The sequence below is a fragment of the Malaclemys terrapin genome, chromosome 5 (genome assembly GCF_027887155.1).
Source record: "Malaclemys terrapin pileata isolate rMalTer1 chromosome 5, rMalTer1.hap1, whole genome shotgun sequence".
NCBI classification, from domain to species: Eukaryota; Metazoa; Chordata; order Testudines; family Emydidae; genus Malaclemys; species Malaclemys terrapin.
This window is the reverse complement of record NC_071509.1, coordinates 104,128,123-104,152,884: the sequence shown is the minus strand read 5'-3', so window position 1 is coordinate 104,152,884 and position 24,762 is coordinate 104,128,123. Positions and strand designations below refer to the sequence as shown.

General features: G+C 41.6%; 1 protein-coding gene across 1 annotated transcript in view; it reads right to left on the bottom strand.

Annotated features, from left to right (window-relative positions):
* The window catches only part of FGF2 (fibroblast growth factor 2), a 92,898-nt gene that overhangs the window by 12,876 nt on the left and 55,260 nt on the right, over positions 1–24,762 (bottom strand). Inside the window, exon 3 of the mRNA XM_054030779.1 lies at positions 6,578–6,681. Within this exon, the coding sequence (XP_053886754.1) occupies positions 6,578–6,681 (104 nt within the window). The remainder of the gene's footprint in view (positions 1–6,577; positions 6,682–24,762) is intronic.

Here is a 24,762-nt window from a genome sequence, read left to right as displayed (position 1 = left end):
GAATAAACAGTGAAAATAATTCTGGGCCATATTCTGCAACCCTAATGTTAAGTGGCACTCATTCACATGAGTAATTCCACTGAAGCTGATAGAACTACTCATGTGAGTGAATGCTACTCAGCCTGAATAAGGATTGTAGAATCTGGCCATCTTTGAGTAAATGTTTTGTCTACTACCAAATTGAGTTCTCAAGCCAGAAAAAGTCTGAACCACTAAATAAAAACAAACATGGAAAGTGGCAACATTAACATTAACAGTGTTGGCTGTAGTTAAACTGGTTCAACAGTCTGTTTTGCAGCACCCCCACAGTAGCCAAACCATAGCTTATGAATCACCGATTACAGAAGAACTGACTGAAGGCAAAGTAACATCCTGTCAAAATTCTTCCACCATAGACTGCAGTGCCTGCCACCACTGATTCACTTAGAGAAAACTTCACCCACCTTAAAGATAAATTCAGATTGAACTAATTTGAAATCCTAGACCAGGGGTTGGCAACCTTTCAGAAATGGTGTCACGAGTCTTCATTTATTCACTCAAATTTAAGGTTTCGCGTGCCATTAATACATTTTAACATGTTTAGAAGGTCTCTTTCTCCAAGTCTATAATATATATAACTAAACTATTGTTGTATGTAAAGTAAATAAGGTTTTTAAAATGTTTAAAGACGCTTCATTTAAAATTAAATTAAAATGCAGAGCCCCCCAGACCGGTGGCCAAGACCCGGGCAGTGTGAGTGCCACTGAAAATCGCTTCATGTGCCGCCTTCGGCACACATGCCATAGGTTGCCTACCCCTGTCCTAGACTATTCATATTAAGAGTTAAAAGTTGCATTAAAAACTAAAGTTAAATGTGATGTCTGTTAGACTATAACTGGTTAAAACTGGAAGGTTAACCTGTGGCAGTAGCTACTGGAGTCAAGGAATACTGACCCAGTCATGTGATAACAGGTCATGGTTACAAAAGGCAAATGCCATTATGTGACTGGGGCCAGGAAATAAAAGATTAGTCTCTTTCCAACACTCTTTGGGTCACACCCCTATTACAAGGTGTTTGTCAAACAATAAGTTTTTTCTTTTAAGTAAATAAGTCTTGGGAAATAGAAGAGAATCTGTCAGAGAAATGGAGACAGCAACTGCAGCACTTCCAAGTTTCCTGAAGGCAAGCGTGATTGGAAAGAAACCTGCGAGGTTGAAGTCCTGCACATTGCTACAGGAAGCAAGCTCAGAGACACTGGAGATCTTAACATTTTCACTAGAATATACTGAAAGGGGGTGCAAACCGCAAGCCAGTCATTCAGAAATTTGAAGGATATTCTGATCAACACAAGAATGTCACTTGGTTATAAAGGAGCATTTTCTTTACGAGACAACAGCCATTATGTTTCAGACCTACATGACAAAGCTAAGTCACATGATTATGCCCAGTTAACAGATGGCCTAATTAGACAAATTATTTGAAGTAAAACTGATAAGAACGTCAAAAAATGGAATTCTTATCCCATAGTAAATTCTGAGATTTTGAAGTTTCATCTTTCATCAAATCAGGAGGAAAAGTAAAAATCTCAAATGACTGTGAAAGAAAATATTCCAAGATGTTTATTTTTTTTATAAAGTTGAATGTTTAGTTTAGGCTATTATTTTAATATTACAATACCAAAGTTGAAATAAAATATTTCAACCTTATTGAATGCACCATTTTCATAATTTCTCATCAAATTTTGATTAACTTGATTTTGTCAAAACAGCATTTTCTGATGGAAAAATGTTCCATCAAAATTTTTTGAACCAGCTCTTCTGATAACTGATCCCTGCAGGAAGGAGCAGAGCTAGTGAAAATGGTGTTTCCCAAATTAATCTGTTAACAATTACAGAAAACAGAAGTACATCTACTTAAAACTTCATACCAAGCTATAAAGAAATACAATCCATCACTGCACAATTCAGAAGTTTAGCCCAAGAGGTGCAGTGTCAGACATGCAATAAGCCATTTTGCAAAAGAAGTTACTCAGCATAAATGACAAAGAAATACGAAGGCAAGATACATTTATGAACATCTACCCAGAGCAAGTAAAAGGTCTGGATGAAGAGAATTCAGAAACTGAGTTTTTGGTTGAGTATCTTAATAAATTTTACAGAGGTTCTATAACTAATTGATATGTGATACCTGGAAATAAAATAACCCAGAAGTGAGTATCAAAATAGATACTGGATCTTATCAAAGTAATCACAGCAGACATGTAAAATAATTATGGACCACCGGATGTTAAAATAAAAACCAACACTTGTTTTGTAGAGCGGGTGAAAGGACGCTGGCAGGTCTGTGTAAGGACAGATACCAAAATAGCATGAAATATGGGGGGGGGGGTGAGAGAGAGGGGAGGCAGGAGTTCAGTGATACTTGGGTTGAAGAGAAATCTATATATGCTGATGGTCAAATGAGTGAATAACTGTCTATTCTTCATAATGCAAAAGATACTCTTAAAAGAATTTGATGAAATGGTGGATAGACTGGAATGGCATAAGTATAATATAATGCAATACAGTAATTGTAATTGCAATTGCAATAATTCTTATAGATTCCAGTGTGCTCCATAAGCTGTTTACAATCCAGTGTTTCATTAGCACTGAGAAATAAAGTAAAAGCTGAATTGGCCCACATGCTAAAATTGGGTGTTATACTATCAGTAATATCACTCAATATAGACTCATACTGACAGGGATAACAGTATGGTTTTATTGCAGTGACCAAAGTAATGGATTTCTTTGGATCAAAAAGATCTCATTATGTCATCAAATGAGAGCAGTTCCTCATGGCAGATATTGAGAAGGGCTTGCCTAGACTTCAAATTGCATGAGTATTTTCAGGTCTGAATGCAAATCAAGGGGTTTGGCAGGTCCGATTCATGACTGAAAGTGCAAAACTCTGTACCGTCTGTTCCCCTTCTGGTAGATCTATATTTAAGTGATTTCCCTTTTGGATTGCCTCAGCAGCAAAGTATCTAGTCCCAGACCTTGGCGGATCTGAATGGAGTAGAAATAATAGTTGATTATGGTCATAAGGTGACCTTGCCTGGAGCACCCACCAGTGGCAGAACAGGGCACCTCAGTTTCCCTCCTTCAGAGTCTCCAGTTACTCTGTGCAAGTTTTCTTGCCTGATTAATGCCTCTTCTTGGGGTTGGTTTATTAGAACAGCCTAGTCCAAAGAGTCCCAAAATACAACCTACCACACTCCAGCATCTTCCACCATCACTGGGCTCTGTTGGTTCTCTCCTGTCTTACCAAGACAGCTGGAGTGGAATTCAGCTCATCCCAGCAGGCGCCCCCACAGCCTTCCTGCTGGGAGTTCACCCTCACCAGGGAAGCATCCCACACTCCCCCTGGCCCTGAGCCCTCTTCCCACCCTCTGCCGCCAGCTCTCCAGTTGGAAGATGTCAATGGGTAAGCCCATCCACTGCTCCCCTAGCCTCAGGTCTCCAGTTTAGAAATCAGCAGACAACCCCCTCTGCTACTCTCTGGCCTTTAGCTCTCTAGCCTTGGTTCTCTGGCTTGAAGAAGTAATCCAGCAAACCCATCTTGCTGCTCTTCTGCCTTCAGCCTTCTCCCAGACATACAGCTTCCCTCTGGGACCCCTCAGATTCCTGGTCTCTGGTGGTTCTCATCTGCTGAACTCTCACTGGCCCCCTTTCTTGGCTGACCAAGGCAGCTTTTACTGGCTTTTTTTTCCTGATTGACCCTACCACTGTCTCAGTCTCTCCCCCTAGGGCCCAGCTGACCACTTTTAAGCCCAATTATGAGGCCACTGACAAATCACAAAGCCACTGGCCCTGCTCCCTCTTAAAGGGATAATAATCTGTTGATTTTGGATGAAAGCGAACAATGTAATGAGAGACGCTAATCATCTGCAGTGCTCTAAGGAATAAAAACCTTAAAAAAACAGAAACAAGTACCACTTTGGGCTGAATGAGATTAATTGTATAAAAACGTTCCAAATGACCAAGGAGATTAACCAGATCAAAGAAATGTTAAGACAGTTGTACTAATGGAAAGACCGCAAAACAAGGAAGCCTTCAAAATTCAAGGGAATGTTAATTAGGGATAAATTTGCTTTAAAATGTCACAATAAAATGTTCGATTCAGAATGCAGTTTAAGGTAAACACAGAACCACTTAAGACTTGTAAAAGATATTTTGGGGAATTAAACAAAGGTATCCAGAAGCAACCATACTGAAATCTTTGAGATTAACAAAGAACCTAACATTCCAGATTATGTAAATTCATGTTAATTGGGAACTATTCTCTGCAAAATGACAGTCCAATCTTCCAAAGCAATTGTTGTTTTCAGTTCTTAATTTCTTGAATGTTTATGGGCAGAAATCAGTAGCAATATAAATAGGTACAAACTCTTAGAAGCCATATTACAGAAACATCATTGGAAACACTGCACCTATGCTTCAGATTGAGCATGAAATTATGAGAGTACTCATTAAAAGAGAAATCCACATAAGTGCATTGCAAAAGGAATGGTTCTGAGAATAAGAAATAGTTGTATGATCAGAAAGCCATTGAGGTTCACAGATTATAGCTAGTGTCAGATTTCTCATATCCTGACTTTCCTCCTCTAATGCTTCTGTATATTTTATTAATTGGCTCTAGCAGTTTGTGGCTGTTTCTTAGTTGATATATTGTATTTACATTTGATTTTTTGTTGGAGGAAAAAATGTAGCAGCCATTAATCCCTGCTATGTCATAAAAACACAGCCTTTTGTAACCCTAATAAGTCATGTGACAGAGGCCAGGAAATATGTTTGTCTCTCAGGGCTTGTCCTCACAGGTAAGTTTACAGCATTACTATACCTCTTCCTGTACACTAGGGTGACCAGACAGCAAGTGTGAAAAATCGGGACAGGGGATGGGGGGGAAGGAAAGGGGAGAGGGGGGCAAACAGGAGCCTATATAAGAAAAAGACCCAAAAATTGGGACTGTCCCTATAAAATCAGGATATCTGGTCACCCTACTGTGGACGCTTTCCAGAATATGCATGCCCACACAGGAAGTTAAATTATATCAGTATAATTATACCAGTACAGTCATACTGGTAAACCTCCCAATGTAGACACTACCTTACAAGCAATCCTTTGCATCATCTCCATTTTGTTTGCATGACCTTACAGATAGTCTTCAGCAGTGCTATCTTGCAATACCTTCCTAGGAAAACAAGGGCCAGATTCAGCCCACACTCTACTCCCTTCCTGCTGCTCAGCTGGTGTAAAGAGACCATTAAAAACTGACTTAAAGGACAACTGTGGATTTGTCCTGGTGTGGAGAGTCTGCTGGGGGCAGAAAAGGCTGTGTACCAGACTGTGCTGTGCTCCAGTGATCCCTGCTGGTACAACAGTCCCTTGGGACTGCTACTAACCTACATAAATTAGAGCTTCCCTAAGGCTGCTCTAAATTATGGGGAGGCAGAGGGAGAGGGGGCTGAACTACCTTGAGGATTAGAAGAACAGAAAATACTTTTAGCCCTCCTCTTGGATCCTTCACTAATTGGAGCTCAGCTGGAAATTAGGAACTAATCCAATGTGTCTTTAGTTAAGGAGAATTTCACAGAATATTTACACTGCAGTGTTCCAGAATAACCAAAGTACTAGAAAGTCACTTAAGAACTGGTAGAGAATTTCTGGAAGGAAATATTACAGTGATATAATGGCTGGTCACTAAAGTTGGGTGTTTGGATTAAATGGATCTATATGAAAAATATATAGGTAAAGGCACAGAAGTTTATACTTAAATCTGATAAAACCTTAGAAGAACATAGACATTATGCCTGTTGTAAGTGAAATGAAAATGGTCTGAACACTGTAGGTCCTGAAACAGAATTGAAAACATCTTTTATAGGTTGATGTTAAAGTATAATTTATGCCAAATGTATTGATTTAAGGTTTATAGTAATGCTACTACTACCCATTATATAGGAGCGCTGACAGCTTGAAAACCAGTTAATTTTTAAAAAGTTAAGTAATTTCAGGTGCTACACCTGCTCTTTGACTCCACCTACTAATTGTTGTATTTTTACACTAATTTTCAAAAATGTCTCTCTCCTAGTTTTCCAGTCTGGATAAAGCCACACAAAACAAGAGAAACTGACTCACTATTAAGACAAAACTATGAAAAGACCACTGTCAAAAAACACAAAAATCAAGCAAACTTGCAAAAACAGTTTTCACCCATCTAATTGTTTTCATTTACATTTAAAGAGTACTGTAACAATGGTAGTAATTTCATTTTTGGAAATAAGTGGGATTTTTTTAATTGACTGATTCCCTTCAAACAAAATCACTAAGAGTTTTCTCTTGGTCTTATGCCTTCTGCAAGCAAGAGCCACTACGGTGCCTAGGAGTGGGGAAGGATGCCTCTTTCCAGAGCTGAGCCCCGTTATTCAGGCTGGGTGCTGGAGGCACAATTTGGCCATAAACAACTCAATATGACGGGGTAGTTGAGTAACTCCTATGTCTTGAACATCAGCTGCTAAACATGAAGGAGGATGAAGTAAAGAAAGAACTTCGTGTTGCTTACCAATGCCAATAATCTGCCATCTTCCTTCATAGCCAGAAAACGATTTGCACATACACCTTTGATTGACACCACTCCTCTTTCTTCTGCCTGAAGTTGCAATTTGACTAGGAACAAAGAGATAAAGTCAGTTCTCAAAGCCATTGCTATTTTAACATCTAACAAAGATTAAGCTGGACAAAGACCTGGATGTAGTTGTGACGTTGCTCTCCATATGCTTTATGAAAATATGCTTATGAATGTGACTATGATGTAACTGAAATATGCTTTATGCAAAAGATCTCTTGTAAGGTATCATTACAAAGCTTATAATCTACTGAATGTGTTCATCCTATTTGTTTGCATGTATCGTTCTCATATCTGAAGCTAGAAATATCAAGTATAACTTTGGTCCTCAAGCCTTCCTGTGTATGTGTGGACCAGCCCATAGGTAATGAAGAATGAGGTCTTCAGTGACATGTGACCATGTCCCCTGATAATGAAATCCATCTTAAATCTGGTACTTTTCCATTTAGATGGAGGGGTGGGGACCCAGAAAGACAAAAGATTCCCGCCTTGTGCCAAAGCTATACAAGGGGGTGGAGCAAAACAAAGGTGGCTGCCAGTCATGAGAAAGCCCTTGTTTTCCACCTAAGATGTCTGCTGGAACTAACAAGGACTGTACCAGGGGAAAGGATTGAGCCCAGACTAGGAAGGAGTCTAGTCTGAGAGAAAAGCTTATTGGACATCTCTGAGGGTGAGCTATTACCTGTAATCAGTTTCTTAATGTAATATATTTGGCTAAGATTTCTGTATTTTTGCTTTATTTTACTTGGTGACTTACTTTGTTCTGTCTGTTATTACTTGAAGCTACTTAAATCCTACTTTTTATACTTGATAAAATCACCTTGGTTTATTAATGAACCCAGAGTAAGTGATTAATACCAAAAATAACAAACCAGTAACCACTTCGTCTGTTCTCCAGCCACCACACTCAAAACTCACTTAAAATCACTACCAGTGTCTCAAAGCAATCCTGCTCAACTATGCCACTGTGACAGGTTCGGTCACAGAGAACCCCTTGGAACGGTCACCTGATGTGCTGAAGTTACCTCTAAGTCAGTTTTCCTGCATAAAGCTTAGACAGGGTAAACTCAAATTGTCCGCCCTCTATAACACTGATAAAGAGACATGCACAGCTGTTCGCTCCCCCAGGTATTAATCACTTACTCTTGGTTAATTAGTAAACAGAAGTGATTTTATTAATTATCAGGTGACATGGTCACATGTCACTGAAGTCCTCATTCTTCATTACCCACGGGCTGGCCCACTTATACACAGGAAGGCTTGCAGGTACATAAAACATCCAAAACCAATTGTCCTAGTCAATGGGAGCAATCAAAATTCTAAACTACCATTAGTGGCCCACACTTTGCATAATTACAATAGGACCTCAGAGTTATACTTGATATTTCTAGCTTCAGATACAAGAATGATACATGCATACAAATAGGATGTTATAAAAACAACAAGGAGTCTGGTGGCACCTTAAAGACTAACAGATTTATTTGGGCATAAGCTTTCTTATAAATAAATCTGTTAGCCTTTAAGGTGCCACCAGACTCCTTGTTGTTTTTGTAGATACAGACTAACACGGCTACCCCCTGATACTTGACAGTATATTATAAGCTTTGTAATGATACCTTACAAGAGACCTTTTGCATAAAGCATATTTCAGTTACATCACAGTCACATTCATAAGCATATTTTCATAAAGCATATGGAGACCAACATCACAGTAGCATATTACAGGGAGATTAGAGGTGGAAAATTAAATTTTCCAACTCTATAATCTAATAAGGAAAATGCACAATAAAACACAAATTAAATAGTTATCACCAGACTTGCACTACAACCCTATAAAAGGGATCTTACATACCTGTTATGTATACATATGCTTCTATGTATAGGTCAGAATCAGCACAAATTCCTAAAAACCAGGAACATTTATGGTGGTTGTATTGGGGAAGCCATAGTTAAGGTTGAGAGGATATTAACATTTAAAGTAGGACAGAAGTCCCTTTGTTTCACACTTTAATGACTGGAGTACTTGTGGCACCTTAGAGACTAACAAGTTTATTAGAGCATAAGCTTTCGTGGGTTACTGCCCACGGATGCATCCGAAGAAGTGGGCAGTAGCCCACGAAAGCTTATGCTCTAATAAATTTGTTAGTCTCTAAGGTGCCACAAGTACTCCTGTTCTTTTTGTGGATACAGACTAACACGGCTGCTACTCTGAAACTTTAATGACTGAATTTAGTCTCTAAATTCAGCACAGTTAAATACTTATACGATATGTGAATTTCTATGTAATTTCCTTAAGTAAAATGTTTACTAACATTTCAAAGTCAATATTTTCTACACTTTACTTGTAAAGAAGTACCTACATTCAATCTAGACTGTTGGATACAAGACATTAGACTTTTGTGCATTAAAGGCATGAATCTGCCCTGTAGTGGTATCTTACGATCATTTATTATTTGTATTACAATAGTAGCCAGGGGGTTCATTATGTTACACAGACATAGTAAGAGACAGTCCTGTATCAAAGCCCTAGGACACAGCTGGGAATTAGAGGGACACATTGAGCCAAACTGTATCGCAAAAAATTGTCAATAAAGGTTTCTAATTTTCCTCAGAAGTGTTCTGCAGCAGGGAGAGCTGACCAAGCCACCGGCCACTGGGAAGGCAGAAAAAGCTAGAAGAAACTTCAGCAGGTAGGGTAGTCCCCTGGTGCCAGTGACTCACTGATTTTACCCCCCAGCTGCAAGCAAGCTGTGGCTCTTAGCACTAAAATGGAATTGACATTATACAGAAACAAAATTGATCAGATGAATAGATTCACCTTGAGAATAGATTACTGAACAGGCTAGATCCTCAGTTGATGTAAATTGGTGTAGTTCAGTGGATTTATGCCAATCTACATTATTGGAGGCTCTAGTCCAAAATGTTCAAGCTTTGCTTAAGTATTCTAAGAAGTTTACATATTCCACTATCTTGCTTTGTGTAATATTTAAATAGTTTACTATGAGAAGTATTTGACTTGTACCCTTTAACTAACCTAGAGTAAAGAATAAAACAGTTCTAAGAGACTAGGTACTACTTAAAATTAGGCAACGTTTCTTTTAGGGTTTTTTCCCTGTGAGGAAGGGGAATGGAAGTTATGGCCTATTTTTATGTATTCTTAACACAATCCAAAGGGATTTTTCTTTAGCAAGCCACCACTGAAAGATGTGTACAATTAAGAGATTTTTAAAAACTGTGGACACGAGGGGGGGGGGGAGAGAGAATATCTTCTGGATACCTATTGTTAAATATCAAAATTAAGAATTAGTCTGGTTTGTCATATTTTCATGTAGGCTTTAATAAGAGTTTGTAGAAAATCCACTAATTAAAAACATTTAAAAATGAAGTAAGATTAAACTAAAATGTTTGCCTTACTCTATGGGGATTGAAATGGATCCTTATGAATCATCACTTGCCTATTGTATTTTTACATAAAAGAAAGAAAGAACCAATTCACATCACTTATGGATAGTCCCCAAAATGGACTTTAAATATTTAACTGGTCCAACTTGTCCATGTGGTACAGAAACCTGTTTAGTCAAACAGGCATTTGAAGTGTTTAATAATGGAATTATTATTAGAATGTCAAAATTACAATTCCCATTTAAGCCAATTAGCCAAAACTGCTTGTAAATAGATACAAAAATCTGCAATACAGCTGTCTACCTTTTGGGTGAGCTGAGAGTGTGGAGAGTAATGTTGGGGAAGCATTCACCATACACTTAATGAGATGACCTAGATACAGTTGTGTGAAGTATGTGTGAAAAGTAATATTGGGTTACATCTGGCAAGGGCTCCTTAGGTTTCCTGATGTCTTTCAGAAAGAAGTTATAGTGGCACTGTCAAATTAAATATGATCCAAAGTTTAAATTGTGAAAATAATTAAAAAAAACCCTCAAAACCCATACAATTGTGTCCACAATTAAACAATAAACAAGAAGTGTTGTTTTAAACAAACATCCCCATGCAGTGTTTCAAAACTACTGCAGCATAGAGAGCCACAAAGTGAAACCGACCTCACTGATTTTCATTGTCCATGCTGAGAAATACAAAGCAAACAGAGCCAAAATATTGACAAACTGAATTTTAAGGCACTATACTATGCTCCTGAAGAATGTGGGTTTAAGTCTTGCTCACTCTCACACGGAAAGGCCACATCCAGCTCACCCAGCTGCAAAATGGGTACCCAGTCCACTGGGTTAGGGCAGTCAAAGGTTGTAGAATAGTTTTAAACAAAAAACAGATCAACCAACCAAACACAAAATGGGGGACTAACTTGCATGTTTCCACACATTGCTCTGGCATTCATGCATGGGATTCCCCTTGCCCCCTTGTGGAGTGCGAACAGGGGCTGCTAACAGGGAGTTTCGCAAGGGAGTTCTCCAGGTGAAGGAGGAGCAATACAGCAACCTTTTGGGGTAAGTGACTGTATGTAGTGTGTGTTTGTTTGTGTTTGAGGGTTACTTGCTGTGTGCTGAGCTTGTGTTTGTCAGTCTGTTTGTTTGTTTTGGTTGTTTGAAGGACCGTGTGCTGTGGCTGGCAGTTGGAAGCTGTGAGCTTCAAAGGAAGGTTTGAAAGCTAGAAGCCTCTGGTAAGTGGCTGAGCCTTAATCAGTGGGCGGGGCATTCATACAGGCCAGGGCTTTATAAAGCAGCGCACAAGCGACCAGGGGCTGCTAACAGGGAGTTTCGCAAGGGAGTTCTCCAGGTGAAGGAGGAGCAATACAGCAACCTTTTGGGGTAAGTGACTGTCTGTAGTGTGTGTTTGTTTGTGTTTGAGGGTTACTTGCTGTGTGCTGAGCTTGTGTTTGTCAGTCTGTTTGTTTGTTTTGGTTGTTTGAAGGACCGTGTGCTGTGGCTGGCAGTTGGAAGCTGTGAGCTTCAAAGGAAGGTTTGAAAGCTAGAAGCCTCTGGTAAGTGGCTGAGCCTTAATCAGTGGGCGGGGCATTCATACAGGCCAGGGCTTTATAAAGCAGCGCACAAGCGACCAGGGAGCTTTGCGACCAGGGGCTGCTAACAGGGAGTTTCGCAAGGGAGTTAGGAAGGGGGCGAGGGTCCCTTGCCGGTTCCATCTGTTTTCTCTTGATTCCCCTTAATACCTATAAAGCGACTACATTCTAACTGTTTGCTTAAATAACCCTTTCAGCTGACGGGGGGCTGCAGACGGGAGTTTGACAGAGGGAGGCTTACGATGGTTAGGAAGACCCGCAACACCTGTGCCAGCACTGCTACTGTCTCCTCCACCTGTGCCTGTAGCCAGACAGAGTGCCTAAGCATGGATGCCTCTACCCAGATCCTGGTGTGGTTTTGCAAAGACTGTAACTTGCAATTTCCACTTACGGATATCCAGGCTGGGGGGACCATCCAATGTGAAAGGTGCCTGCTGGTGGAATCTCTCAGGCAGCAGGTGAGAGAGCTACAGGAGGAGGTAGCTAGGTTGAGGAGCATCCGTATCCACGAGCAATTCCTCGACAGTGTCCATGTGGAGACAGCTGAGGTAGCTGTCCCAGTACACAGGACTGCTGATACACCACTGGTGGAGGAGGAGATGGCTCAGGGTGGACGCTGGCAGCTGGTTACTTCTGGCAGCAGGCAGTGCTCCACCCTTGCTCCGAACCCTCCTGCCGTGGTTATAGGTAACCGTTATGCTCTTCTTGATACAGGAAAGAAGGAATCACTCCCTACAGTAAAGGAGGAGAAGCCTCGTACCCCTAAGGCTGGAGAGTCTGCTGCCACCACTGCGAATAGGAAACGTAGGGTAGTGGTGGTCGGAGACTCTCTGCTGAGGGGGACGGAGGCGCCCATCTGTCGCCCTGACATTTCATCTCGAGAGGTATGCTGCCTGCCGGGGGCCCGTATCCGAGACGTTACGGAGGCATTGTCGAGGATTATCCGGCCCTCTGACTACTACCCCATGCTACTCATCCATGTGGGCACAAATGATACTGCGCGGTGTGACACTGAGCGGATCAAGAGTGACTACAGGGCTCTGGGAGCACGGGTGAAGGAGTTTGGAGCACAGGTGGTATTCTCTTCAATTCTTCCTGTTAAAGGTAGGGGCCCGGGCAGAGACAGATGCATCATGGAGGTGAATGCCTGGCTGCGAAGATGGTGTCACCAGGAGGGCTTTGGCTTCCTAGACCACGGGATGCTATTCGAGGAAGGACTGCTAGGCAGAGATGGCGTTCACCTTTCGAGGAGAGGGAAGACCCTATTCGGACACAGACTGGCTAACCTAGTGAGGAGGGCTTTAAACTAGGTTCGACGGGGACAGGTGAGCAAAGCCCACAGGTAAGTGGGGAACATGGAGACCGGGGAAATGAGTCGGAAACAAGAGGGAGTGTGGGCTATATTGGCAGAGAGAAAGGAGAGTCAGGAAAAAACTGGGAGGAAAGATCAAACCAGTATTTTAGATGCCTATATACAAATGCGAGAAGTATGGGGAATAAGCAGGAAGAACTGGAAGTGCTAATAAATAAATACAACTATGACATTGTTGGCATCACTGAAACTTGGTGGGATAATACACATGATTGGAATGTTGGTGTGGATGGGTACAGCTTGCTCAGGAAGGATAGACAGGGGAAAAAGGGAGGAGGTGTTGCCTTATATATTAAAAATGTACACACTTGGACAGAGGTAGAGATGGACATAGGAGACGGAAGTGTTGAGAGTCTCTGGGTTAGGCTTAAAGGGGCAAAAAACAAGGGAGATGTCATGCTAGGCGTCTACTACAGGCCACCTAACCAGGTGGAAGAGGTGGATGAGGCTTTTTTCAAGCAACTAACAAAATCATCCAAAGCCCAAGACTTGGTGGTGATGGGGGACTTCAACTATCCGGATATATGTTGGGAAAATAACACAGCGGGGAACAGACTATCCAACAAATTCTTGGACTGCATTGGAGACAACTTTTTATTTCAGAAGGTTGAAAAAGCTACTAGGGGGGAAGCTGTTCTAGACTTGATTTTAACAAATAGGGAGGAACTCGTTGAGAATGTGAAAGTAGAAGGCAGCCTGGGTGAAAGTGATCATGAAATCATAGACTTTGCAATTCTAAGGAAGGGTAGAAGGGAGAACAGCAAAATAGAGACAATGGATTTCAGGAAGGCAGATTTTGGGAAGCTCAGAGAGCTGATAGGTAAGGTCCCATGGGAATCAAGAATGAGGGGAAAAACAACTGAGGAGAGTTGGCAGTTTTTCAAAGGGACACTATTAAGGGCCCAAAAGCAAGCTATTCCGCTGGTTAGGAAAGATAGAAAATGTGGCAAAAGACCACCTTGGCTTAACCACGAGATCTTGCACGATCTAAAAAATAAAAAGGAGTCATATAAAAAATGGAAACTAGGACAGATTACAAAGGATGAATATAGGCAAACAACACAGGAATGCAGGGGCAAGATTAGAAAGGCAAAGGCACAAAATGAGCTCAAACTAGCTACGGGAATAAAAGGAAACAAGAAGACTTTTTATCAATACATTAGAAGCAAGAGGAAGACCAAAGACAGGGTAGGCCCACTGCTTAGTGAAGAGGGAGAAACAGTAACAGGAAACTTGGAAATGGCAGAGATGCTTAATGACTTCTTTGTTTCGGTCTTCACCGAGAAGTCTGAAGGAATGCCTAACATAGTGAATGCTAATGGGAAGGGGGTAGGTTTAGCGGATAAAATAAAAAAAGAACAAGTTAAAAATCACTTAGAAAAGTTAGATGCCTGCAAGTCACCCGGGCCTGATGAAATGCATCCTAGAATACTCAAGGAGCTAATAGAGGAGGTATCTGAGCCTCTAGCTATTATCTTTGGAAAGTCATGGGAGACGGGAGAGATTCCAGAAGACTGGAAAAGGGCAAATATAGTGCCCATCTATAAAAAGGGAACTAAAAACAACCCAGGTAACTACAGACCAGTTAGTTTAACTTCTGTGCCAGGGAAGATAATGGAGCAAGTAATTAAGGAAATCATCTGCCAACACTTGGAAGGTGGTAAGGTGATAGGGAATAGCCAGCATGGATTTGTGAAGAACAAATCATGTCAAACCAATCTGATAGCTTTCTTTGATAGGATAACGAGCCTTGTGGATAAGGGTGAAGCGGTGGATGTGGTATACCTAGACTTTAGTAAGGCATTTGATACGGTCTCGCATGATATTCTTATCGATAAACTAGGCAAATACAAATTAGATGGGGCTACTATAAGGTGGGTGCATAACTGGCTGGATAATCGTACTCAGAGAGTTGTTATTAATGGTTCCCAATCCTGCTGGAAAGGCGTAACGAGTGGGGTACCGCAGGGGTCTGTTTTGGGACCGGCTCTGTTCAATATCTTCATCAACGACTTAGATATTGGCATAGAAAGTACGCTTATTAAGTTTGCGGATGATACCAAACTGGGAGGGATTGCAACTACTTTGGAGGACAGGGTCATAATTCAAAATGATCTGGACAAATTGGAGAAATGGTCTGAGTTAAACAGGATGAAGTTTAACAAAGACAAATGCAAAGTGCTCCACTTAGGAAGGAAAAATCAATTTCACACATACAGAATGGGAAAAGACTGTCTAGGAAGGAGTACGGCAGAAAGGGATCTAGGGGTTATAGTGGACCACAAGCTAAATATGAGTCAACAGTGTGATGCTGTTGCAAACAAAGCAAACATGATTCTGGGATGCATTAACAGGTGTGTTGTGAGCAAGACACGAGAAGTCATTCTTCCGCTCTACTCTGCTCTGGTTAGGCCTCAGCTGGAGTATTGTGTCCAGTTCTGGGCGCCGCATTTTAAAAAAGATGTGGAGAAACTGGAAAGGGTCCAAAGAAGAGCAACAAGAATGATTAAAGGTCTTGAGAACATGACCTATGAAGGAAGGCTGAAAGAATTGGGTTTGTTTAGTTTGGAAAAGAGAAGACTGAGAGGGGACATGATAGCAGTTTTCAGGTATATAAAAGGGTGTCATAAGGAGGAGGGAGAGAACTTGTTCACCTTAGCCTCTAAGGATAGAACCAGAAACAATGGGTTTAAACTGCAGCAAGGGAGGTCTAGATTGGACATTAGGAAAAAGTTCCTAACTGTCAGGGTGGTTAAACACTGGAACAAATTGCCTAGGGAGGTTGTGGAATCTCCGTCTCTGGAGATATTTAAGGGTAGGTTAGATAAATGTCTACTAGGGATGGTCTAGGCAGTATTTGGTCCTGCCATGCGGGCAGGGGACTGGACTCGATGACCTCTCGAGGTCCCTTCCAGTCCTAGAATCTATGAATCTATGAATAAGGTATTTCACTCTCCATGTTCATAAATTCTTGGCATGGTCTTAAATTTAAGACAATGAATGCCAAGTGCAAAGGCATGACAAAATCAGTAGGCACCTAAGGTTGACAGAAAACTAAGCACCCTATGTGAACATCTCAGACTAAAACTAGATCATCAGGCTATCTTAGTTTTATTATATACCAATATAATAGCCTGCATACGTTGTCTACAAAAAAAATATATATATATAGGACTGGCTACATTTGTCACTACTAGTGAACTTTGCAAATTAAAACAATATCACACCAGTAAAAACTAAAGCTATTGATTTGCTAAGCTAAGACCCTGCATGGGTTAGGAAACAATACCCCTTATGCCACAGCACTGTAACTAATGGCCAGCTGGAACATACAAGGATTCTGTCTTCCTCTGAAGCGCCAGCAGTATAGGAATAGAACCTTAATCAACCAATGATCTGACCTTGACAAGTACTGTATCTCTGTGCATCAAAATGTTAAATAAAACACATAGGAGCATACACAATAAAGCACATATGGCTCCTAATGCAGCTTGAGGAACATAAACAGTGTACTAATAGATATTAGTCTTTCCACAATGAGGATAAAGAACATAAAAACTGCCATGTCAGATTACAGCAATGATTCATCTAGTCCAGTATATTTTATACTGTATCCTTCCATAAGCCAAATGTTTCCACTGGAAAAAAAATTAGCCAAAAATAAGCCATAGGCCTGACAGTTCATGTATGTAATTTTATGCCAGGATGGAATTTTTCTGGAAACAGGCAAAATGGATGAGGCCTTTGGGAGACAAAAGCATTATGCATAAGTAAATGGAGGAAGGATGGTGCTGTTAGAGCACCTGCCTGAATCTCAGGAGACAGGTTCAATTCCCTATTCTCCCACAAACTTTTTCTTGAGTAAAGGGGGGCCACATAAATAAAAATCTTCTCAGCATTTTCCCCAATCTTTTTAGATTCAACACAATTACAGAAGAGTTTGGCATATACAGTCTTTGTGAAACTTGTGCCTTTATCTAGTTAGTGTCAGGATAGCAGACAGAATTGTTTAGTTATTAAAAGCAATTTATATGTACAATATGGGCTCTGCCAAACCAAAAACAAACTGCACTGGAGCTTTGTAGAGAGAAGAACAAGAACAACAACTTGGTCATTCTAAAAGGTTCATGTTCACTGCACACTTCTTTCAGCGGCATGTAACATACATATATGTGTAGCCCCTCAACACGGGTATAAATAGCAGTATAGCCAGTGAGGCTCAGTTTAGGCAAGTAGAATCAAGACATACCTCAATGGTCTATATACATACGTGAGTATATACCCTACGTGCTCTACTTGCCCAAGCTGTGGCTCTCCCCCCCTCCCACCCCATCTACACTGCTATTTTTAGACAAGTGTACTGCTGCTAGAGCCTTTCCCCACCACAGGAAAAGACTCCAGTGGCAGAGAAAGGCTCTGGCAGTGGGGAGGCAGAGGAGAAAGGCTCAGGCAGCTAGCTCCCTGCTGCAGGAAAAGACTCCAGCAGCAGGAAGACAGCAAGGAAAAGCTCCATCAGCTCCCCGTTGGCTGGAACCTTTCCTTATAGCAGGGAAAGGTTCTAGCAAGAGAATTTTCCAGCGGCTTCACTGCTGCCAGAGCCATTCCGCACTGTAGTGAAAGGCTCCGGCAGCAGGGATCTGCCAAAGCCTTTCCCGGCTGCCAGAGTTTTTCACTGACATGTGTAGCTACACACGCAGCGTGGACGAGGCCTGCTTTTCACTGCGCTGTGTAGCGACACATATTCCACATGCTGCTGCCAATGGTGTTTAGTGTAGACATAGCCTTGGAGATACTGCCCAAGCTGCTTTATGCCTGGCAACCTGGCCCTAATATGAACTGAGTAGATGTAAAAAGTGATTTACAGTGAACACCTACACACAATTGTAAAGGAAAGAATTCTCAGCTTTTCTAATACAATTTATATTTACCTCTCCCTGCCCCCCCAAAAAAGCATTACGGATGATTTGCACCAATGCAGAGCAGTCCTGGGTAGTTCTAAAAGCAACACCTTATCCTGCTCTTCAAAAATTAACCTGGCTAAATTTATTACTCACATATCTCAAAAGAGAAGTATTTGCTCTGAGGCACAAGTAGCAGCAAATTCAAGGCTGTATAAAAGCGATGAGATGGGTACATTCCAGCTAACTACTTATCGGTTACAATGCTGCTTTCCACTCCTGTTTTAACTGATGATGCTAGTGCTCCAATCACATCTGCCCCTGAGGTGGGGTGTATGTGACATCACAGTATCCTGGTTTACTTCATAATCTTAAGTATACAGCACAGTAAAAAAAAAAAAACCTGCAATTGTACACGCCAGTATCTTTAATAAAGCAGATTATTTAGCCATTTCATTAGCCAAATGAGTTTTTTGTTTTGTTTGTTTTTGCAGGTACTTAGAAAAGTTCCCATAAGAAGTCACAATCCGTTTGTCATCCTCTTGACTTGAAAAATGCTTTCCACAAAGGGATCACTTACAAACCCTTTCTCCAGCTGCTAATTGAGGATGGAGTTTCAGATTTCCAGTGTGGCAATTCTACATCTTGCCAACAGAAAATCATGTGAGCAAAGTTACTTTTCTATAAAAATCCATGGCAACCTCTACAGTTAACTGCAGCCGTCAAAATTTAGCTCTTAGAGGGATTGTCAAATGAATGGTGTTTGAAGTGTTCCAATAAGTGGGTAAAGCAAAATAGGGACAAAATAAAAGGAAGATGAGCTACTTCCCAAATATGAAACCTTTGACTATTTGGATATTTGTGTTGTGACAAGATGATCTTTTGGGAGTAATGTATGTTCTGATAGAGTAATGCATTTACTAATATTTATACTAGATTAATTGCTAAAATTCATGTTACACTATTCTAAAGCCATAAAGCATTATAGTACCCATTACTTGCAGGATAAAGTTTGGTTTTAATGCTGCTGTATATTCCTAGCTCTTTCATAGAATCATAGGACTGGAAGGGGCCTCAAAATGTCTTCTAGTCTAGTCCCCTGCACTCAAGGCAGGACTAAGTATTATCTAGACCATCCTTGATAGGTGATTGTCTAACCTGCTCTTAAAAATCTCCAATGGTGGAGATTCAGCATCCCTAGGCAATTCATTCCAGTGTTTAATCACCCTGACAGTTAGGGCTTGTCTACACTAGACAGCTTACAGCAGCACCGATGCAGCTACACCACTTGTGTAGCCGCTCTATGCCGACGGGAGAAAACTTTCCCTTCGGCATAATAAAACCACCTCCATGAGTTGCGGCAGCTATGTTGGCATGAGAAACTCCCAAAAGTGGTAGTGTAGACATGGCCCTAGGAAGTTTTTCCTACTGTCCAACTTAAATTGCCCTTGCTGCAATTTAAGCCCATTGTTTCTTCTCCTTAACCTCTGAAAATGGAACAATTTTTCTCCTTCCTCCTTGTAACAGCCTTTTATCTCCCCCCTCAGTCTTCTCTTCTCCAGACTAAACAACCCTGATTTTTTTTTCCCCCAATCTTCCCTCATAGGTCATGTTTTCTAGAGCTTTAATCACTTTTGTTGATCTTCTCTGGACTTTCTCCAATTTGTCCCCATCTTTCCTGAAATGCAGTGCCCAGAACTGAACAAAATACTCCAGGTGAGGTCTAATCAGCGCAGAGGAGAGCCGAAGAATTACATCTCATGTCTTGCTTCCAACTCTCCTGCTAATACATCCTAGAATGTTTGCTTTTTTTTTTTTTTTTTTTGCCCAACGGTGTTAACCTGTTCGCTCATATTTAGCTTGTGATCCACTATGACCCTCAGGTCCCTTACTGCTGTACTTCTTCCTAGGCAGTCATTTCCCATTTTGTATGCACAACTGATTGTTCCTTCTAAGTGGAGTACTTTGTATTTGTCCTTATTGAATTGTATCCTATTTACTTCAGACCATTTCTCCAGTTTGTTCAGATCATTTTGAATTTTAATCCTATCCTCCAAAGCATTTGAAACCCCTCACACCTTGGTTTTTCCACAAACTTTAAGTGTATACTCTATGCCATTATCTAAATCATTCATGATTCCTTTTCTCTCTTATCAACAACTTCTAAATCTTTATACAGAAACACTAATAGTTACCATTCCCAGGTGAATTTAACTATGAAAACTACTTCATGATCAGGAGCACAGCTGGCTCCCAGCTTGGTAGTTAGACAACCCCACAAACTCAGCTGGGACCAATGAGCCTCCTCCAAAAGGCCATGCTTCCTGATTGGGCAGGAGAACCTGCAGCCTGCAACTTCAGCCTGGCAGTGATAGCAGCACAGCAGGTGCTCAGTGTACCATGCCTGCCATTGCTCTTGTCCTGCTCTTGCCTCCAATCCTTGTTCCAGCCTTGACTTCCTTCTGCGCTTATCTAGTCCCTGCCTCCCTGCCCCGCTCCGTATCCTGACTCCAGTTCCAACCATTGGCTTGGCGTCGTGACCCTGACATTGGCTTAATGTGCTGATCCTGACTCTAGATTTGACCTTTGGCTTGGCTCCTCAACACTGATCCAGCTTCAGTCCACTACTTGACTCCTACATTTACACTTGCCAATATGCCAAACTGCCACCACAACCACCAGACAAGATCTTGCTCCACTCACTGAGTAGGCCACCCGTGCCCTGGCAGATTATAGTTTGAGCAACCCAAAGAGACCAGACGGAGGGAGGGCATGGGCTTAACGACACAGAGGTCCCTTCTGGAACTATCATAACCCCTTGTGGGCTTAGGGCTTTACAATAACAGGAAGTTAAACGGTAAAACACAACTAATATCTATTTTCTTGTAAACAAATTCTGACTTTTATGCCTCATTACTTGTGATCACTTAACATATTTCTTTCTGTAGTTAATAAACTTGTTTTATTGTTTTATCTAAACCAGTGTGCTTGGAGTGAAGTGTTTGGGAAACTCCATTTGAGATAAAAGAAAATGATATGTACAAATCCTGTTAATAAAATGACCAACTTTATATGAGCTTGTGTTGTCCAGGAGAGTGCTGGGCAGTAGAAGACATTTCTGGGAGAAAGACTGGAACTGGTAATTTGCTGGTGTTGCTCTGCATTGTAATTCAAGAGTAGCTAGCCATAGCACTCACACAGTATAGCTGGGAGTAATTTACATGCTAGAGGCCAAGTGACAGCAGGTCAGAAATCGTTGCTCTCACAGCGAAGCGTGTAAAAGGCACTCAAGGCTGGAGAATTGAGGGGACACGGTGGTTCACCAGTCGGATTATAGCCTGGGTAATGTTACTTTTCCTTCCACAGCAAGGCCTCCACCACCATGGGGATCACCTTTACCTTTCTGAAGGAGATCCCCAAATCCAAGTACTGAGGATGTGCCACAATGCTGCCATTTCAGCCAGCTTAAGACCAGGAATCTGGTATTTCTGGTGGCCAGCCTTACAAAAAGATGTCAAGGACTGTTAGGACATATAATCTCTGCCCCCACACTAGAACACTGCATGAGACCGGTGGGCCTTCCCCAGATCCTTCCAATGATACCATGATCTTGGTCCATCTTTTGATGGACTTCCTTGTGGAGTTGTTCTGCTCCCAAGGCTACTCACTGGTCCTAATAGTTGTCGATCTCCTGAAAAAAGTAACCCATTTCATCCCCTGCCATGCCCTTCCATCACCATGTGTAACATGTCTCTTCTTGGAACACATCTTCTGGTGCCACAGCATACCAGAACACATTGTTTCTGATCAGGATGCCCAGTTAGTCTCCCGATTTGGCAGGAATTCCTCCATCTCAACCGTCCCCACCCCACCTCCAGACTGATGGACAGACCAAATGGGTCAACCAGACACTGGAACATTACCTTCACTCTGGTCCTCAAGCCTTCCTGTGTATGTGTGGACCAGCCCATAGGTAATGAAGAATGAGGTCTTCAGTGACATGTGACGGAATTCACTTACAATAATGCAGCCCACACCTTCATCTGGCAAGCGTGTTCTTTGCAAACTTTGGCTTTCATCCCCAGTTTCCATAAGAAGGCCCCTCTGTTCCGGCAGCCACAGCCTTGGTCCTCCATCCCCAACAAATTCATCAGGAGTCATGGCACAATTTGACAGCTGGCAAGAAGCTTTACAAAAGCTATGTCAATCAACATCAGCAAGTCACTCCAAACTTAAATGTAAGTGAGAAGGTGTGGCTCTCCACCCAGAATTTGAAGCCAACCTGTCCCCCTGTCACACTTAACCACAAGTACCTCGGCCCCTTTCGTATCTCCCAGAAAATAAATCCAGTGACCTTCAAATTCTAACTCCTGAAGTCTTTCAAGATGTTTACTTTCTCAAATCATTCATCAACAAACCCTTCCTTGGCCAAATGGATCCACCCTTGATCACTATGGGTGGTGATGGTGGATAGGAAGAGTATGAGGTCCATCAAATCCTCAATTACCAGATGGGTCAGGTAAGTTCTACTACCTAGCAGCCTGGAAGGGAATATGAGCCAGAGGAGCAATCCTTGGAGCTCATAGTAAACATCCACACCCTGTCCTGTAACAGGAATTTCACTAGTGACACCCTGACAAACCAGAACCAAGGGACCCTAGAAGGAGCCCTAGGGGAGGAGATACTATAAAGGACCACAGCTAGCAATCCAGCGGGACTAGATAACCCAGCAAGCTCAGTTTGGCCCAATGAGCCTTCTCCAAATGGTCATGATACTTCTTGATTGGGCAGGAAAGCCTGCAGCCTACTACTTGAGCCTTGCAGGACCACAGCAGTTGGTCAATGTGTATAACACCCATAGCTGACTTGCTCTGTTCCTGCCTCCAACCCTGACCCCTCTCTGCTCCAATCTAGTCTTTGCTTCCCTGCCCTGGTCCTGATCCTGACTCTGGTTTCAACCTTTGGCTAGGTTTCTCAACCCTGACTTCACCTCACGCTTCAGCTTGGTGTCCCAGTCCTGACTCTAGTTCTGACCCTTGGCTTGGCAACCCTGATTCTACCTTCACCCCCAGTCTGGTACCTGAGTCCTGGATATGAATGCACTCACTACTCTGAACTGCCACCAAAGCCACCAGACAAGGTCCTCTCCATCCACTGAGTACATCACCCATGCCCATGTAGCTTACAATCACTGTCATTCAAACCAAGTCCTCATATGGATAGAAAATATATGATTTATACAATTAGCTTTGTATTTATTTTACAATTTTTACATACATATTTTATATAGTTATTTAACCTTTTTAAAAAACAACAAGGAGTACGGCGGCACCTTAAAGACTAACAGATTTATTTGGGCATAAGCTTTGGTGGGTAAAAATCCTCACTTCTTCAGATGCAACAAATGAGGTTTTTTACCCACCAAGGTAAAAAAAGTCTTTAAGGTGCCGCTGGACTCCTTGTTATTTTTGTGGATACAGACTAACACGGCTACCTCCTGATACTTAACTTTTTAAGGGCTTGTGTTAGCCATACTTAAGAATCAACTGACATCCACTGCTTAATATTAGTCAGTTGTGAAACACTTGGTATCTAGTCTCTTCAATCTGATGAGACTGTTTTGAAGCACATTGGTTATTTTATGCTTTGAAATTCTTTAAAATACTATTTACAGACATCTGCTGGAGATTAACATGACAAAATGTTAATGGTCCAATTTAAAGTTACAGAAAGAAAAAGGGAACTTAGAAACTGGTCCAAAACACCATATTTAATTCTTCATTATTACAGGGCTCTTGGTAATGGGCGATCTCATGGGCCAAGATTTTCAAAATTAGCAATCAATTTAAACTAATCTAATATTCAAACATGCCGAGCACCCAACAGCTTCTGTTGGCCTCAGTAGGAGTTGTTGGATGTTAACATTTAGAAATAAAAAACAGGTGACTAATTTTAGTCTCCTAATTTGAAAATACTGGCCGTATAACCTACAAACTATGTAGTATCTAGACATGTTAGAGAAGTACTGAATTTCAGTCTCAATCCTGAATTTTTGTTGAGCTGTACAAGACCAAATTCTGTGAGAGTGCAATGAGAGTCCTTGCATGAGTAGGTAGGCAGGATCAGAGCTGGTTCTCAGTGAGGGCGAGTGGGGTGGTTGTCCTGTAACCACAGAACTTGGCTAAATTAAACAGCAGACATTTTAGGGGTATTTAGTCTCCATTGATTAAAAGCAGAACACTCTATAGCTAGAAATAACTGTCAGGGCTCTCATAGGCAAAGCCAAATTGCTGCAGTTGCAGCTTTTCTAATCAGAATGGGAGGAGGGGGGAAAGAGTTAGCAGCCCATACGAATGGAAGAGAGTGAGTGGATAGTGACCTTGGCTTTGAGTGCCCCTGACATAATAATAAAACCTTAATATGACTAGATAATGAGCAATTTGTTGAAGCTAGGAGAATTGGTGACCCATTAGGGGTTACTATGAGTTGTGTTTTGAGAGAGTTCAATATAAATGATTAAGTAAAAGTAAATACCTCGGAGCAATCCAAGGGAACTTTCCTTCAGGCCAGGAACTGACACCTAAACTCCCCATCAGCTGGCTGAAAGGAGGGTCCCTGGAAGCCTGACTATTGATTACTTGAAATCATCACAGACTTTGGCTAACTAACGTTTGGGGTGCTCTGCACCTACTGCTACAGCATATATATCGTGTGTGCTTGAGACCTAATAAAGTAGTTTTAGGTAAACGCACTCTGGTTTGTATCAAGCATTTAGCAGATGGAGGAGCTGTATCTTCATTGATTTATTCCTGACACCGCTTGGAGAGAAACAGTTAAGTTACCGCTGCTTTGGGTTCAGAAAACC